Source organism: Gossypium arboreum, chromosome 5 (genome assembly GCF_025698485.1).
Source record: "Gossypium arboreum isolate Shixiya-1 chromosome 5, ASM2569848v2, whole genome shotgun sequence".
In the NCBI taxonomy this organism is placed as follows: Eukaryota; Viridiplantae; Streptophyta; class Magnoliopsida; order Malvales; family Malvaceae; genus Gossypium; species Gossypium arboreum.
Genome location: NC_069074.1, coordinates 26331080 through 26348435, shown reverse-complemented (window position 1 = coordinate 26348435; position 17356 = coordinate 26331080). Strand labels below are relative to the sequence as shown.

At 33.3% G+C, this 17356-nt stretch overlaps 2 protein-coding genes across 3 annotated transcripts; both read left to right on the top strand.

Annotated features, from left to right (window-relative positions):
* Positions 1 to 746: 746 nt before the first annotated feature.
* LOC108471689 (uncharacterized) lies at positions 747 to 3263 on the top strand. The gene is made up of 6 exons (XM_017773271.2): positions 747 to 1200; positions 1332 to 1430; positions 1545 to 1586; positions 1684 to 1813; positions 2703 to 2804; positions 3025 to 3263. The coding sequence occupies exons 1-6, from the start codon at positions 976 to 978 to the stop codon at positions 3138 to 3140; spliced, it is 714 nt and encodes a 237-aa protein (XP_017628760.1). The 5' UTR covers positions 747 to 975; the 3' UTR covers positions 3141 to 3263.
* A 1783-nt stretch (positions 3264 to 5046) lies between these two features.
* LOC108450545 (pyridoxine/pyridoxamine 5'-phosphate oxidase 1, chloroplastic-like) lies at positions 5047 to 17054 on the top strand. 2 transcript variants are annotated; one of them, XM_017748232.2, is made up of 14 exons: positions 5047 to 5234; positions 5323 to 5508; positions 5624 to 5662; positions 6115 to 6282; positions 6382 to 6487; positions 6975 to 7141; positions 7250 to 7492; positions 7620 to 7708; positions 8865 to 8915; positions 8995 to 9085; positions 15283 to 15387; positions 15527 to 15597; positions 15888 to 15983; positions 16633 to 17054. In XM_017748232.2, the coding sequence occupies exons 1-14, from the start codon at positions 5103 to 5105 to the stop codon at positions 16697 to 16699; spliced, it is 1611 nt and encodes a 536-aa protein (XP_017603721.1). In that variant the 5' UTR covers positions 5047 to 5102; the 3' UTR covers positions 16700 to 17054. The 2 variants fall into 2 exon arrangements, with proteins under 2 accessions (XP_017603721.1, XP_052884628.1); XM_053028668.1 differs by having other exon boundaries at positions 5117 to 5244.
* The last annotated feature ends 302 nt before the right edge of the window (positions 17055 to 17356 follow it).

Below are 17356 nucleotides of genomic sequence, written 5' to 3'. Positions count from 1 at the left end.
ATCCAGCCCCCCCTAAAAAAATTTTCTGGCTTCGCCCCTGCTTTTGCCACATGCTCTTGAACCTAATAGGGGTGCCAATATATCATTACCCTGCATTCTCTCATTTTCACTTTTTTCTCCAAAGTCCAAAGTAAAACTCAAAAAAAAAAAAACCTCTACTGTGAATCTACAAAAATCAACATTGCGGTAATAAATTTTCAATCAAGCTCATTCATCGTTTAATATTTATGTACTCTTAATTTATGTTCAATTTACTTGTATAAAATAATTTCTTATGTAACTTATATTAATTAAAATATGCTACTTGACAAATTTACATACTAAGAACATGACATAATTATCACTAAGAATATGGTTTACGATACACTATTAATACTTATCAATTTCTATAAGGTTAATATTTGTAAATAAGGAACTAAAGAAATATGTTTATTTAAATTTTTAATTTTCATAATAAATGTTTTAAATCTTTAGTAATATAGTATTATAAATAAATAAATATTTAATAGTAAATATTTAATACTTTTAAATAAATAATTAATAGAATCGATTAGTCAAATTAACTACTACAATCAGCCATAAATTATGAACTATAATCCAATTGCAAAAGAAATTATTCCGATTATACTAGTCCAACTGCACTGAGTAATCTTTTAACTCTGACCTCAATTAACTCAATAAACCAATTTATAAAAACGAAGCTTCCGCACACACATACATATATATATATATATATACCAACTTTATATTCCACAACCCCACTTTCTCTCTGACTTCCAAATTATGGTGTGAAACACAAGATTAGTCGTTTTAGCCATCGTCTCCACTCGGCTTGACGCGTGTGAGATTCTTACCTCCTCGACCTTCGCCCTATAAATTCCAGCAACCCAAATTTGAAAATCCTCGTCAAAAGAAAAGCAACTTAGGCTACACTTCAGATTTTTCTTTCTTTTTGAAAAATTTCGTAAAGGGAAAATGGGAAGTGAAGCTGGGATTGTGAGGAAACCCAGATTTCTTGGCCTACATGGATTTAGAACAAGTGGAGCGATTCTCAAGACACAGATAGAGACCAAATGGCCTAAATCGGTATTGGAAAAGATCGATATCGTTTACCCAGATGCGCCGTTTCCAGCTCAGGGGAAATCCGATGTCGAAGGGATCTTCGACTCTCCTTATTACGAGTGGTTTCAATTCAATAAGGTAAAAAAAATAAATCAAATAACAATTCCACGTTTTTCTTTCCTTATGTTTTTGTTATTTCCGTCAGTTTTTCCAAATCGAGACAAACATGGATTTACTTCTTCTTCTTTTTTACCTATTTTATTTTGTAGGAATTTACGACTTACACAAATTTTGATGAATGTCTTGCTTATATCGAAGATATTATAATTAAACAAGGACCTTTCGATGGCCTCCTAGGTTTTTCACAGGTTTGTTTTCCTATTTGTTTGGCGAGAATTTGAAGGAAACTTTTTACGATTTTCAGTTTATTTTCTATTCATCCAAACAACAAACTCATTTTAAACTATTGAGTAATCATACAGGGAGCTATCTTATCGGGTGGGTTGCCCGGATTGCAGGCGAAGGTGCGTATAAAATTGCGCTTCATGTTTTCGGTTTCATTTTATTATATTTAAACCTTTTTTTAGGGCCGTAAATAAGGGTATTTGGCCATTATTGTAGGGTATGGCGCTTACAAAAGTTCCCCAAATAAAGAATTTGATAATAATTGGAGGGGCTAAATTCAAGAACGAAACAGTGGCAGAAAACGCTTATTCTTCTCCCATCCACTGCCCATCTCTTCACTTTTTAGGTATAATTCCCTTTTTAATTTCTTTCTTATTTCCTAAAAGTTTGGAATACACATATAATCGTTTTTTTATTTCATTAAAATTAATATATTAAATTGTAATTAAGTAATTCAATAAAAAACAACGGACCCTGTTAAGTTTATAAAATAACATATTGTGGGACTAGCGTAGTTTTCATGTGCAGCACGTGATCTGTCTTGTTTTAAACGTTGGATTGAATCTTTGTAAGTTAGGTTTGTTTTTTGTGGTGGCTGTGTTTTTAATTTGATTAATCTTACCAATAGTCTAATCTACTATAATTAATAACATTTTGTAGACTTGACTTAGAAAGGTGTGCCTGAAAAATATTAGGGTTTGGGTGAAAATATAAGTCCAAAAAATAAGTTTTTATTTAAAAAAGTAGGCCAAGCTTCGGGTAAAGTTTTTTGGTTTGAGCCCAGATCAATCCGACCCAAATTTGCAATAAAATTTTATGCTATTTTGCCGCTGTTTTTTTTCATTTTTTGCCACAGTTTTGCTACTATTTTATTATTATGTTGCTATTATTTTTGTTGATAATTTTATTTAAATATAATTTTTTTAAAAAATTTTAATTTTTGAGAAATATTTATTTTAATACATTTGACGTATTATATATTTTTAAAATAATATAAAAATAAAATTTTAAAAATTAATATGGATTATCTAAGTTTTTTTTTAGTCGAGCTACTTTCATTTCCCAACCCATGAACATCTTTTAACTTGACCTGACTTTTTTTTGATAGCTAGTCCGGAAAAATATAACCCAAAATAAGATATTAATTTTGACCTAATAAAATAAATGGTACTCTATATTAAGTATATATATATTTTGTTTGTGATGGAGGAAAACTGGTTTATAAATGTATGCAGGAGAGAATGATTTCCTGAAACCATATGGATTGGAGCTGTTGGAATCGTGTGTAGATCCTGTTGTCATTCATCACCCAAAGGGCCACACTATTCCCCGATTTGGTACCTACTTTCATCCCTTTTTTTCTTCAATCTTCTCACTTGAATCAGAATAATATGTATAAGTTAACCTCACGAAATAATAACTTTGAATTTAATTTGCTCATCTGTCTTTTACATTGCTATATATATGCAAAATTGTTGCTTTAGGGACAGTTGCATTGGTTATTGCTTATACTGATTTGATTGATGGAATCTCATTCCTTTTCTTTTAAATTTTCAGATGAAAGTGGATTAGAGATGATGCTGAGCTTCCTGAAGAGGGTTGAAAAGGATATTTTCTCTGAACAAGAAAAGGATTTATGCTATAAAGAGGAAGAGAATGCCGTAGAAGCTTAAAGAAATGGATATATTTATTGTTTATTTTCGTATGCCAACTGGGCCAAAAAATATATATGTACTACTATATATCATCATTATAAAAGAATAATACTTTTAAATTAATTTCAATATTTTAAATAATCACTTTCCAATTTTGTTAGACTTAAAAGGCTTGTCCCATTAATATTTCTAATGATTTAATTTTTCAAATATATTTTATAATTTCATAATAAAAATTAATGGGAAATTAAGAAAATGATAAGTAAATAAGGAACTAGATAATTATTATTTAATGTTGATTTTTTTCAATTTTTTAATATTATCTTTTAAATATTTTAATTTTAAAATTTTAAAATTTAAAATTATCAAATAATCTAATTATATTTCAAACTTAATTGGTAAAATCCGTATTTAAACTTTTTAATTTATAAAAATCATCTAAGTGCCCCAAAATCAAGAAAAATATAAAAGGAAAAATTATCAAATTAATAATATATATATATATATATATATATATATGTGTGTGATTATTATTATCTGGTATTAAATCATGTAGTTGATTTGTTGCGATTTTATTGAAATCCAATCCTCTTCCCCTATCAAAATGGAAAAAAAGTTAAAAAAATTATACTCAAATATAGTAATTCATTTTATTATTAAAAATAATTGAATATTAATAAACATTTATATTCGTAATACATAAAATATATATTTTGCTAGTTTTCTTATATATGGTGCATGGTTAATTATGTGTATTTATTTAATAAAATTTTGGTACAAAATTTTTAATGTTTCGATAGTGTGTATAAAAACTCGAATACTATATATATAATTAAAAAAGTAACAAATTGTCAATGTTCTATACTTTCTTGAAATATCATACATAAAAGTTTATATTTATGATCAATATAAATTAAGATAAAAAATTTTAAAATAAGCTTTTAACTATTTAAAATATACACCAAAGTGATGAGAATATATATAATTCAAAATTTTAAACATTCGGTTTTCAATCTGTTATTCCTAAATAAAATTTATATTTCAAAATATGTTTTACAATTGATTTATTTTAAAATTTTTAAACATTTTTCAACGTTATCTTAAAATTTTTATAATATATGTCTGTTTAAATATTATCTTTAAACTATTTTATAAACAAATTTATCGTAAAAAATTGTTAAAATAAATATTATTAAAACGAAATACATATTAATAGTATAAATAATTTTATGTTAGTTAACTTAATACCAAACAATTAAATTATAACATAAAGTAAAAAAAACTACCTTTAATTATTTATAAAGATAATATAGAATTATAAACATACATGTGTCTAAATTTTAATAAAAATACCAAAGTAAAATATTTAAAAATATTATATATTTAATCTATAAGTATTTCAAGTGATAGTATGTACCATTTTGTGCTTTTGTAAAAACAAAATATGCTATCATAGATAATATATATGTATGATTATCTCTTATTTATAGGATGTGAATAAGTTATGAATAATTTTAAGTATTGTGTAAAATAATAAATATAATTAGAACTTAAAACTTTATCCCTATAGGTAGGCAAGCTAAAAGCGTTGTCCATCTACATTGCTTCAATAATACTAAGTAATATTGTTAAGAAAAATTAATAATTAATTAAATTATCAATCGAGTTAAGACTCAATTGATATCGACATTGTTGTCACTGTATTGCAAAATATTATTCTCATATTTAAAAGTTTAGAGTTACGATAACTAATTATAGACATTATATCAAAAATAAATAAGAACAAATATGATAGGAATTTAACTGATTTAAATCAACCCAAATTCAGAGAGTAATTTATCCAAACAACTCGATTTTGCATAATATATTAAAAAAAAATCTCAAATTATAAACTTATATTTGGTTTATTATTGTTATTATTGATCAAACTCGTAAATAAAAAGCAGACAATATTAAAAAAAATTGGAAAAATAAACAAGAATGAGGGGAGTGTTGGGCAAAAGCAGAAAAATGATATGCTCGCTTCTCAGCCAAGCACCGGTCTCTCCCGCTTATTATTATAGAAGCTCTCCTTCCATTTACAAACCCAAACCATCGAATCGCTTCTCTTGGGTTAAACCTCGTCATTTTCTCTAACTTTCTCTCTTTACGTCTCCTTCTTCCTCCAGTTTAAAACCCAAGTTTTGTTTTGATTTTACAGGGTTTTCTGGCTCCAATTCCCAGCCCTGCTATCCGAGTGTTTTGTTCGAAGCCCGGTGAGGTGGGAGGATTAATGGCTTCTTCTGTTCAAAATCAGGGTTCTATTTCCTACCTAACCCAACGAGAGGCTGCTGAGGTTGATGAAACTCTCATGGGCCCTCTTGGTTTTAGTGTTGATCAGCTCATGGTTAGTTAAGTTCCGTTTTTTAAATTCTTAAATTTACATTCTTTTATTTTTCTATTTCTTTCTTTTGGGGTTTTGTTTTAAAGCTTCAGTGGTTTGAGTTTATGTGAATTATCAGGAATTGGCTGGTTTAAGCGTTGCCACATCGATTGCTGAGGTAATAATATGACTATTACCAGTTTTCATTTCGTTTTGCTGAATTTTGCTGGTTTCTATCTACTAATTGAATTCATGCAAAATTCCCATGTTTTTAAGTTTATCTGAGTTTTCTGAGCATGTTTCCGGCACAACATTGAATTGGTTTCTCCTAGAATGTCAAATACTCAAATATATTGTTCAGTTGACAATTATGCTCCAGGTTTTGTAAGATTATACCTTATTTCAGGGCGGAACAACAAAAGGAGTTTTTCTTGTTACGAATTTCATATGTTTTTAAGTTTATCTAAGTTTGCTATAACAAGTTTCCTACACGACATATTGAATTGGCTTCTCCTAGGATGTACTAGACAAGTATTTATAGTTCAGTTGACAATTATGCTCTGAGGTTATATAAGATTATACCTTCTTTTTTTCAGTTTGCAACTGCAAAAGGAGCTTTTCTTGTTACAGGTTTATAAACCGAGTGAGTATAACCGTATTCTTGCTATTTGTGGTCCGGGAAACAATGGAGGTGATGGTCTGGTTGCTGCTCGTCATTTGTATCACTTTGGGTATAAGCCATTTGTGTGTTATCCTAAGCGAACTCAGAAACCCCTTTATTCTGGTCTTGTCACTCAGGTATTATACTAGCTAGAGCTGTAATTGTAATGTTATTGAACATTGAACAATAAACAATATGGTTTATCTGAGTTGTTATTCAATCTGTTGGTACCATAGCTGGAATCTCTGTCAATCCCTTTCCTTTCAGTTGATGAGTTACCTATGGACTTGTCAAAGGACTTTGACATTCTAGTGGATGCTATGTTCGGCTTTTCATTTCATGGTAAATACTTAATAGTTAATACCCGTACTATTTTTACTAATATATTTCTTTCAACTTCACGTTTATGTATGTTCTTTGTGATGCAACAAAAATATTTTGATGTCATGCTGATATGATTATCTTATTCATCCCCATTAATATGTCTTATAGTTTAAGATCTTATTTTGTATCACTGCTACCAGAAATTTCATTAAGATCTTATTTTGTATCATTGCTACCAGAAATTTCATACTTTTTTTAATGCAAAATCGATATGTACATATCTCAATTTTATTTAATAAATAAGCAAAGCTATACAATCTCTGCTCTGGTTTTGTCGCTTATTTTCACCGGTTCCATCAGATTATGTCATTAAATCATATATTGCCTCTTGATTACTTTTTGTTCACTCATTTTTGGTTAATGTATCTTTCATGATCCTAGTTCTATTTTTGATAATTTTGTGAACTACGGAATTCTGCCTCTAAATTCATTTCTAACCTTACAGGTGCACCAAGGCCACCTTTTGATGATCTGATTAAGAAACTTATTAACTTACATTATTATGAACAAGCGCAACGAAAGTCCCCTGTTATTGTGTCTGTAGATATTCCATCTGGATGGCATGTTGAAGAGGGTGATGTTGGTGGTGATGGAATTAAACCTGACATGCTGGTTTGCCTTTTTTGCTGCCTTAGATTCTTTAGAAACATTTTTTCTGTTTAACACTTATGCACCCCTTTAGATTAAATATCTAACTACTAAAATTTTCTAATTTGAAAGGTTTCTTTGACTGCTCCAAAACTGTGTGCAAAGAAATTTTCCGGGCCTCACCACTTTCTAGGTGGTAGATTTGTCCCGCCAGCTATAGCTGAAAAGTATAAGCTTCAACTTCCCCAGTATCCAGGCATGTCTATGTGTGTTCGAATTGGAAAGCCTCCACAAATTGACATATCAGCCCTTAGAGAGAATTATATATCTCCAGAGTTCCTTGAGGAGCAGGTGGAGGCTGATCCTTTGGATCAGGTACGGATGCAAGACAAACGTGCTGCTCCTTCATTTGACTTTATTTGAAAAACCTTTTGTTTTCATTTGTACTTTCTCACAATAATTTATGGTATTTATTTCTTTCTAAATGTAAACTGTCTTGCAGTTCCGCAAATGGTTTGATGATGCGATGGCTGCCAACTTAAAGGAACCAAATGCTATGGCATTGTCAACCACTGGAAAAGATGGAAAACCGTATGCTTCATTGGTTTGCTCAATCTTTCTGCTTCATTCATACTTCTTTTCTCTTTTTTTGAACCTTGATTTTTTTAATCCATAAAACGTGTCAATTTGGATTCATCCTGCTATCCTAAGGGTAAATATTATGAAGAAATAAGCACATGTTCATAAGATTCTCTCTCTTATCTAATGGAAGCACTCTCATTTCCGCTTCAGGCATGGATCCGAAAAAAGAGCATTGCGGGCACCTGCTCCCAATGCGATCCTTAACAAAATTTGGGAACTATTTAAATTGTGGCTAAACTTTTTGAAGAACTTTGCTTTTCCTTCTACTAAATATGATATTCATGCTTGTTATTTGAGGTAATTATAAAATACTCGGTAGAAATTTGATTGTTATTAGCCATACGTGTATTTTAAATGCTAATGTGAATTCCATGCAGCATCTCTTCTGGAAGAATCACACATTTTAAACTGCCCAAATTGTGGAAAAACTGAACTAAGAAAGTAAATTTTGCACTTATGGATAAATTGACTAAAGTTTTTAAAATTACAAAAAATTACTTCAGTAATGAAGATTCGCCACCCTAACTAAGTGAACTGTTTAGAATGAATAGTCATGACACTACGCAGTAAGAAAATGTTTGTCATGTTTTAATAATGAAAATTTTATGCATTTAACATTATAAAATTATGTTGAAAGCAAGTGTGGAGGAGTTTGTTTATATAAAATATGCACTTGGTTGATCTTATACCTGATGTTTTCATAATTTTAGTAAAATTCTTTTAATATATTTTTATTTCTGATAAAACTGTGAATGAGTAGCCTTTAGGTTTTGAATGGTTGTTGCTTCTTCCATCTACATTTTGTTTGAAATTTTTTGTGCCCAAAGTTAGTTCATGCAAATTTATAGGTGCTAGACTGTTAGTACTCTTCATCGACCTCTGCCATGATACATTTGGTTTAAACCAATGACTGCCTTGTCAAGTTTCATCTTGAAAGTAATTCATATATCTTCACTTCTATAAGTTCTTAATGAAATAGATACGGTGATGATGACTGTTAGCAGCTTAGTTTAGACTTTAATTGCGTTATTTCAGTGCTTACATTTTAATGCTTATTGATTGACCTTTTCTGCATCTTTCTTTACTATCTTACCATCTGCTGCAGCTCATCGAGAATGGTATTGCTAAAAGGGGTTGACAAGGATGGTTTCGTCTGGTTAGTGTTCCTTTGTTACTGTCATGAAATCTTGTTACATATTATTCGTTATATTTTTTACGTTTTTTACTTTATGCAGGTTCACCAATTATGAAAGTCAGAAGGCACGTCAATTATCAGAAAATCCTCATGCGGCACTTCTTTTCTACTGGGATGGGCTTAATCGACAGGTAGTACATTGGATTCTGGCTTTTGCTTGTCCATTCTGAAAAATGTCAAAGTAAATCAACTATAGTTGACGTGAAAATTATAGGATGATTCTTCTCAAAAGCATGGTTCATATTCGAACATATGACTAACATCTGCATGTTAAAGACTCAAATTATTGATTTAAGATTACCGATTCTAGTCCCAATTCTTTATCATTTCCCTTTCTAAGCTTGTTTTGTTTGATGGGAAACATCCCAAATGTTTAAGGTTCCTTCTAAGGTAACGGACATTAGGATTCAGTGTGGTTCATGCCAACTGTTGAACTCCTTTATATATGTTTTGCTTTATTTTGAATACTGGAACTTTTTCTGTTATAAATATTGGGTGTTTTATCCCTGTTTGCTACCAGCTGCAATTTTCAAGAAGTAGAACAATTCTATGTTACTTTGATTCTTCATTTTCTTTTGAAGTATCCAACATCCATGTCTGATGCATGGGCGGACATAGGTATGTAAAGGTATGACCATCAAAGACCCTCCAAGTACACATCCATGTCTGACATTCACATCCCTGTTGTAGTAAAATAGGAACAATTGACAAGTGTAAAGTTGGATTGAAGGGTTGGAATAACTGCTTTTCTGGCTTGAGCTAGCTAAGTGACCAACCTTGAATTCCAGCTGTTGATTCTTTAGGCTGTTGGAAGTGATCTGGAGCAGACATAATCATCAAAATAATATGGTAGATGGTGACTTTATGTAGGAATATTCTGTAAATATTTTAGGAATATTTTGTAGATATTTTTTTTATTAAAATCCCTTATTTTAAGGGATCATATCTCCTATTTAGTATCTTTCCTAACTTAGAGTTTCCTAAAGTAGTGTCATAGGTTGTATATAAAAACTCTGATTTATGTTCTATTTAGTATAAAAAATACTCTGATTTCTACATGGTATCAGCTTAGGTTACGATTTCTTTTCAACCTAGACCATGTCCAAACTCCTTCTCCTACTTGGAGATTACTTCAAATCCAGAAAATTTTTCTAGTTCGATGCTCCATCGATTCATCTGGTTCGACTATCACTTGCCATCGATTGAATGGCAACAATTTTCTTGAATGGTCCCAATCGGTTAAGATTTTTCTCTTGGGCGAGAAAGATTGGACTACGTTATGGTGAAATCAAGAAGCCTGCTGTGATCGATGCTGGTTTTGCTAAGTGGATGCGTGACAATGGTCAGTTATGACTTGGCTCCTTCATTCCATGACCCCAGTATAAGCGAAACTTTCTTCTTTACACCACGTACCGCTGAAATTTGGAGTGCAGTCCATGAAACCTACTCTAGCACGGATAACATTGCTGAATTATATCATGTTGAAGATCAAGCAGCCACTCTTAAACAAGGAACCATGCACATTACTCTCTACTCCAATACCCTTATCGCTCTTTGGCAACAATTAGATTTGTATGCACATTATGATTGGGTAGATCCAAGAGATGCTGCTCTTTATCAACAAATTGTTACTCAACGAAGACTTTTCAATTTCTCCAAGGCTTAAATAAGAACACGGACGAGGTTCATGGCGAGGTCTGGCTATTTCTCCTCTTCCCTCCCTTCGAGAGGCTTTCTCTATGGTCAAGAAGGAAGAAAGTGAAGGTGTGTGATCTTGTCGATGAACCATCTTCCACTTCGAAAGATCGCCTTCTCGACCCATCAATCATCTCCCTCTTCCAAACGGGAGACCTTGGTGTGATCATTGCAAAAGCCCGGCCACTCTAAGGAGAAGTGTTGGAAGCTTCATGGTAAGCCTCGGGATGGAAGTCCAAGCACTTTCAAGATAATAAATCAAGCCTTGTTGCCACCTCTCGTCACTAGTTTCACTAAAGAACAGATTGCTGAACTTCAAAACTATTTGGAAAGTTTCAAGGGTCTTGTGAGGTAATCTGGTCATAAAAGATCCGAAGGTAACCTTTCTTCTCGCATTTTCTCCTCCCGTTGACTCCTAATTGGATCCTCGATTCGGTGCTACGGATCATATGATCGGTAACAAGGCATTGTTTCACAATTTTTCCATACCTTTGGTAAAGTCATCAAAAGCGGTGATGGTACCTTGTGCAAAATAGAGGACATGGTAATTGTTATTCTCAATGAACAGATTGCACTTAAAATGTTCTCTTTGTACCAAATCTGGCGTGCAATCTCATCTCTGTTAGTAAATTGTCCACAGACTTGCATCGCTCTGTAATTTTTAATGATCGTGATTGTACTTTGCGAATCGAACTCAAGAAGATGATTGGTAAGGCCAGCTTGCATAATGGTCTCTACATCCTCCCTACCTCTCCTAAAATCGAGATCTCCAAGTCATTTACCGCTTTAGGAAAAGTTGATACTGTTATGTTATGGCACTTTCGTTTAGGCCATCCTAGTTTCCAATACCTTGCAAAATTGTTTCTGCTCTATTCATTAATAAAAGGCCTAATTCTTTTTCTTGCAAAGTTTGCTCTCTTGCCAAACATACTAAATCATCTTATTTTCCTTCTACATACAAGCCTTCTTACCCTTTTGCTTTGATCCATAGTGATATTTGGGGCCCTTCTCGGGTGAAGAATGCTGATAATTGTAAGTGGTTTATCACTTTTATTGATGATCATGAGGATAACTTGGACTTATTTGCTGAAAGATAAATCTGAAACTGCTAGTGTTTTTGTGCAATTTTATAACATGGTTCTCACTCAATTTGGGTCTAAAATCCAGCTCTTTAAATCGATAATGGCGTGAATTTTTGCTAGGTCTTTAGGTGATTTTTTAAGGAAAAAGGCATAGTTCGATTAGTTCTTGTGTTGGAACCCCTGACAAAGCGGCATTGCCGAAAAGAAAAATAGGCACCTTCTTGAAGTTACTCGTTCTCTTCTATTTACCACTAATGTTCCTAAATATTTGTGGGGGAAGCCTTATTAAGCGCCACATATTTAATCAACCGGATGCCTAGTAAGGTTTTAAAATTTCAAACGCCTCAATCTATATTTTTGCAAGACTTTCCTCATTTTAAGCCTATCTCCTCCATTCGCCACTTAAAATTTTTGGCTGCCTTGTTTTTATCCAAAATATTGCTCCTAATAAGTCCAAGTTAGATCCTAAGTCTTTAAAATGTGTATTGGTTGGGTATTCTTCACTTAAGAAGGGTTATAAATGCTATCATCCTCCTTCTAAACGATTTTTCACCACTATGGATATAACATTTAATGAGCAGGATTCCTATTTCACTCAAAGCTGAAATTGGGAAACATGGAGTGATTTTCAGCCACAACAGTATCTCCTCCTAATCTTCATTCTCAACCTTGAATTGCCATCTTGTTCGCCATTACTGCAGATCATCACTGTGAATGCTCCCATTGATTCTCCTGTAGTACCTATGACTAATTCACCTACACCCACTTTAAACACTCTTCCGAAAATACACCTACTCCAATTGACGGTCTTCAAAAACACCACCACCCAAACAACTTCGTGTCTACACAAGAAAAAGAAGACATATCCACGAGACTGTTTTGCAATCTGATTCTTGCCGAGAATTGGATTTGGGTCCATTGCGAAATGGAAGAAGAAATCAGAAGTCCACTACTCTAGATGACTTTCCTATTGCTATTAGAAAAGGGGTTAGACAATTGCACCAAGCATCCTATTGAAAAATTTCTTGGTTATAATTCATTGATGCTGTCTTTTCAAGCATTTACAACAACTTTGGATAAAGAACGAGGTTCCCACAAGCATATTTGAAGCTCTAAAGGATCCAAAATGGAGAAGGGTGTTGAAGAGGAAATTTGTGCACTAGAGAAAATGCTACTTGGACCATTACGGACCTTCCTCAAGGAAAAAAGGTGTCGGTTGTAAATGGATCTTTGCTGTAAAGTATAACTCCAATGGCGGTATCCAACGATACAAAGCTAGACTAGTGGCCAGAGGTTTCACGCAAACATATGGGATGGACTTCACAGAAACTTTTGCACCTGTGGCAAAGCTTAACACTATTCGAGTACTCCTAAGTTTGGCTGTAAATTGCGATTGGAAATTACACCAACTTGATGTAAAAAACGCATTTCTTAATGGCAAGCTTGAGGAAGAAGTCTATATGCAATTGCCACCTGGCTCAAAGTCTATTGAAGGTAGCAACAAGGTTTGCAAGCTCAACAAGTCTCTATACGGGTTAAAACAATCACCCAGAGCTTGGTTCGAGAGGTTCGCTAAAGTCATTCTTCAAAATGGCTACAAGCAGTCCCTTGCCGATCATACGCTTTTCATCAAGGTAACTTCTACAAATAAGAAAGCTATCCTAATTGTGTATGTGGATGACATCATTCTTACTAGAGATGATGAGGAAGAGATTAGCAATTTGAAGAAGTTGTTAAACAGGGAATTCGAAACCAAGGACTTGGGAAAGCTAAGGTATTTCCTAGGAATGGAGGTGGCAAGATCAAAAGAAGGACTTGTGATCAACCGGAGAAAGTATGTACTTGATTTACTCAAAGAAGCTGGTTTTCTTGGTCGTAAGCGGTGATACACCAATGGAGGCAAACTTGAGATTCAATAAAGAAGATGAGTCCTTAGTAGACAGAGAGAAATTTCAAAGGTTAGTTGGGAAACTAATCTACTTATCCTAGACAAGGCCAGATATAGCTTTTCCGTAAATGTGATAAGTCAACACATGACTAATCCTCTTGAAGAGCATATGGCAGCGACAAATAGAATTCTCAAGTACTTGAAGAAAACTCCGGGACACGGCTTAATGTTTAAGAAGACACAAGACAGAATGTTAAGATTTTTACAGACTCTAGTTGGGTGGAGATCTCACCGAAAGAAGATCCACTAGTGGGTCTGCACTTTTGTTTGGGGTAACCTTACAACTTGGAGAAGTAAGAAACAATCTGTTGTTTCAAGAAGTAGTGCTGAAGCTGAATTTAGAGCACTAGCTTTGGGGATATGCGAAGGAATTTGGCTACTTAAATTACTAAAAGAACTTGGCACAAATCGGAGGATCATTTTGAAGTTTTGTGTGATAATCAATCGCCATTCAGATTGCCAAGAACCCATTCAACATGACCGAACAAAGCATGTTGAAATTGATAGGCATTTTATTGCTGATCAAGTCAACAAAAGACAGCCACTCTTTCTTACATTCCTTCGAAGGACAGATTGCGACATTCTTACCAAGGCTTTGCCAAAACACGTGTTCAATAAATTCCTATTCAAGCTGGGATTATACAATGTATATTCTCCACTTGAGGGGATGTAGGAATATTCGTAAATATTTTAGGAATATTTTGTAGATATTTTTTATTAAAATCCCTTATTTTAAGGGATCATATCTCCTATTTAGTATCTTTCCTAACTTAGAGTTTCCTAAAGTAGTGTCATAGGTTGTATATAAAAACTCTGATTTATGTTCTATTTAGTATAAAAAATACTCTGATTTCTACACTTTAGATAAAATGGTTCGATACTTTTGAATGAGGCTTTCCTCTGTGTCTCTGTATATATGAGTGAGAGAGAGAAGGAGAGAAGTCCAGTGATGGTGAGTTAGATGATGCCATTTTTTCACTCATGCATGGATGCTTTTCAGTTAACATGCATAACTACAAGCAGCAACCGCCATGCTTCAGCATAAATATGGTAGATGGTGGCTTTAGATAAAACAGTTCAATGCTTATGAATGAGACTTCCCTCTGTGTCTCTGTGTGTATGTATGAGTGAGAAATTGAGAGAGAGAAAGAGAGAAGTCCAATGATGGTGAGTTAGATAATGCCAGTTTTCCAGTCATGCATGGATGCCTTCCCAAGGGTGCGAAAGCGAAAAGTTGTTGAACTATCTGAAATCCTGCTGATCCATGGTGGTTGCTACTTGTAGTTATGCATGTTAACCAAAAGACATAACTAACAGAGTGAACAGTGTTGAACTATCTGAAATCCTGCTGATATATGGTGGTTGCTACTTGTAGTTATGTATGCTCCAGAGGGTTCAATGAATTGAAATGTTCCAGTTTTATGTGGAAAGTTGTTTTGGATCTGTAGACTTATAACTTGATTTTTTGAACTTTGAATTCCCTATATTAATTGAAAGTTTACTGCAGCGTGAAACAAAATCTGATTAAATGTTGCAAATTTATAGCATGTTGATATGTTTCCATGATGAAGATCCATGGGCTATAATGAACTGTAATTTCCAGGTAAGAGTGGAAGGATCTGTTGAGAAAGTTTCTGATGAGGAATCAGAGCAATACTTTCACAGTCGTCCTCGAGGCAGTCAACTCGGAGCAATCGTAAGCAAGCAGGTCTGTTATTTAAGATTCAGTTAGAATGTGGTGGAAACATGGAATATATGTCCATGGCATTTTTTCAAAAATTTATTTCCATTGGAAGTAAAAATGATCAGTTTGATAAAAAATTAATGTATTTATTTTCTTGCTTCAGAGTACGGTAGTTCCTGGACGCCATGTACTGCACCAGCAATACAAAGAACTAGAAGAAAAATACTCCAAGGAGTAAGTTTTCAGGTTTTTAATGTTTGATCATAATAATTTGATTTTGTGCCAATATTCTTCTATAAGCATTTGTGCTTGGCATGGATTTATTGGCTTGATTTGATAAGTGCTTCTTCTATTTACTTCTATCTTCGATAACAATCTTGTTCCATTTACGTCTATGTTCAATCATGATATAGAATCTCGATCAAAGGTGTTCATCATCTCAAATGATCAGCAATATGAAAAATCTTGAGATTCAGATGGTTAAAAATCAAGAAAAATTAATCCTTACGTTTTTCTTTATGCAGGAGTTTAATTCCAAAGCCTAAATACTGGGGAGGATATAGACTTAAACCAGAACGTTTCGAGTTTTGGCAAGGACAGCCATCCCGTTTACATGACAGGTTTTTTACTTCCATTGTCTTTTGCTATAATGAATATAAAGAGGATTTTATCCAAATTCTATCCTAAGTTCAAAACCTTTCTATATTGGATTGAAATAGAATCTGATTAATAATCGAACCATTGGATTTGGATCCTTGTTCAGATAAATGTTATTTCTGTTCTGAGCTGATGATTAGGTCGGCTGACAATGCTTTCTATGTTTAATTTGCATTAAACAGTGAATCAAGCAAGTCCAAGTCACTCAAAGCTCTTCTTACCCTTCTGTGTCGTCTCTCTCACCATCTGCTCCCTGCAATTCAACCCCCGACCCAACCCAATCACAACTTATGTTGTTCCGACACTTCATTTTCCTTTTCCAACACCCCTATTCAATCCATATCCAGACATGGGTATGTTGGGAATATGATCCTCAAAAGGTCCCTCGAAATACTAGAAAAACTTATAAAAAATTGAATATACCTATGGACGCATATCCAATCCTTGCACCAGAGTTTAAGTAATGTAGCGTACAAAACTCACGTCTCTCAAAAAATGCCACTAGGAAAAACAGAAGCCTATTATGATCTACCTCTCATTTCAAACTATTGTATGGTTAACTTTCAGATGAAAGTTGGTCCAGTTGATAATAATGTGTGTGCTATTTGGCAGGTTGGAATATTCCCCTCAAGAGACTGACGGAAAACGGGTTTGGAAAATTGTTCGGTTGGCCCCCTGAGTTCATATTTTCAGCTTCTTCACTGTCAAGTTAGCCTGTGGTTTTCACAAACCTTCTAACTTGCAAGTATGTATTTTCTGTGGCATTGAGGGGCGGGGGGGTGTGCATGACATTTTACTATAAAAATTTTACATCCTTGACTCTTAAATACCGAAAAGGATCAAAGTTTAGCTCGGGTTTGAAAGATGCGAGTGAATGGCATGGTTCAGGATCTCTTACATAGAGATTGAATCATGAATGAGGGAAAAAAGGATCCTGAAAACACAAGAGTAGTAAATTTACTTCAAATTTATTTGTGTTCTTACCTATTATTTTACTTATAATTTAAAGCCTAGCTACAGTTTTTATCTACAAATTTTAACTTCTTGTTGGTCTCCGTCTATGTTACTTGTATTATGTTTTTCTATAAGGTTTTCATGATGATGACGTCATATCAAACATCATATTATGCGTTTCTGTTTTTTAATGCATTTAAGGGGGCCTTTAAGGATGTTGTCGTCATATGAAAACATTATATCATGCAATAGATACGGTGTGGCCATGGGCCACCCGAGCCTATATCTTAAGAAAAAAACATTGTCATACAAGAGAACCAAAAGCAAGTAAAAAACAGAACACTACGTCCACAAAACATTAATAACAGTCTATGAGGGAGGG

Excerpts from the sequence above, each read along its gene's own strand:
- LOC108471689 (XM_017773271.2), top strand. The coding sequence starts at position 976 with ATGGGAAGTGAAGCTGGGATTGTGAGGAAACCCAGATTTCTTGGCCTA. Across the intron at positions 1,587-1,683 it reads TGCCCGGATTGCAGGCGAAG|GGTATGGCGCTTACAAAAGT; the intron begins GTGCGTATAAAA and ends CCATTATTGTAG. Across the intron at positions 2,805-3,024 it reads CCACACTATTCCCCGATTTG|ATGAAAGTGGATTAGAGATG; the intron begins GTACCTACTTTC and ends TTAAATTTTCAG.
- LOC108450545 (XM_017748232.2), top strand. The coding sequence starts at position 5,103 with ATGAGGGGAGTGTTGGGCAAAAGCAGAAAAATGATATGCTCGCTTCTC. Across the intron at positions 15,388-15,526 it reads GAGCAATCGTAAGCAAGCAG|AGTACGGTAGTTCCTGGACG; the intron begins GTCTGTTATTTA and ends TTCTTGCTTCAG. Across the intron at positions 15,598-15,887 it reads GAAGAAAAATACTCCAAGGA|GAGTTTAATTCCAAAGCCTA; the intron begins GTAAGTTTTCAG and ends TTCTTTATGCAG.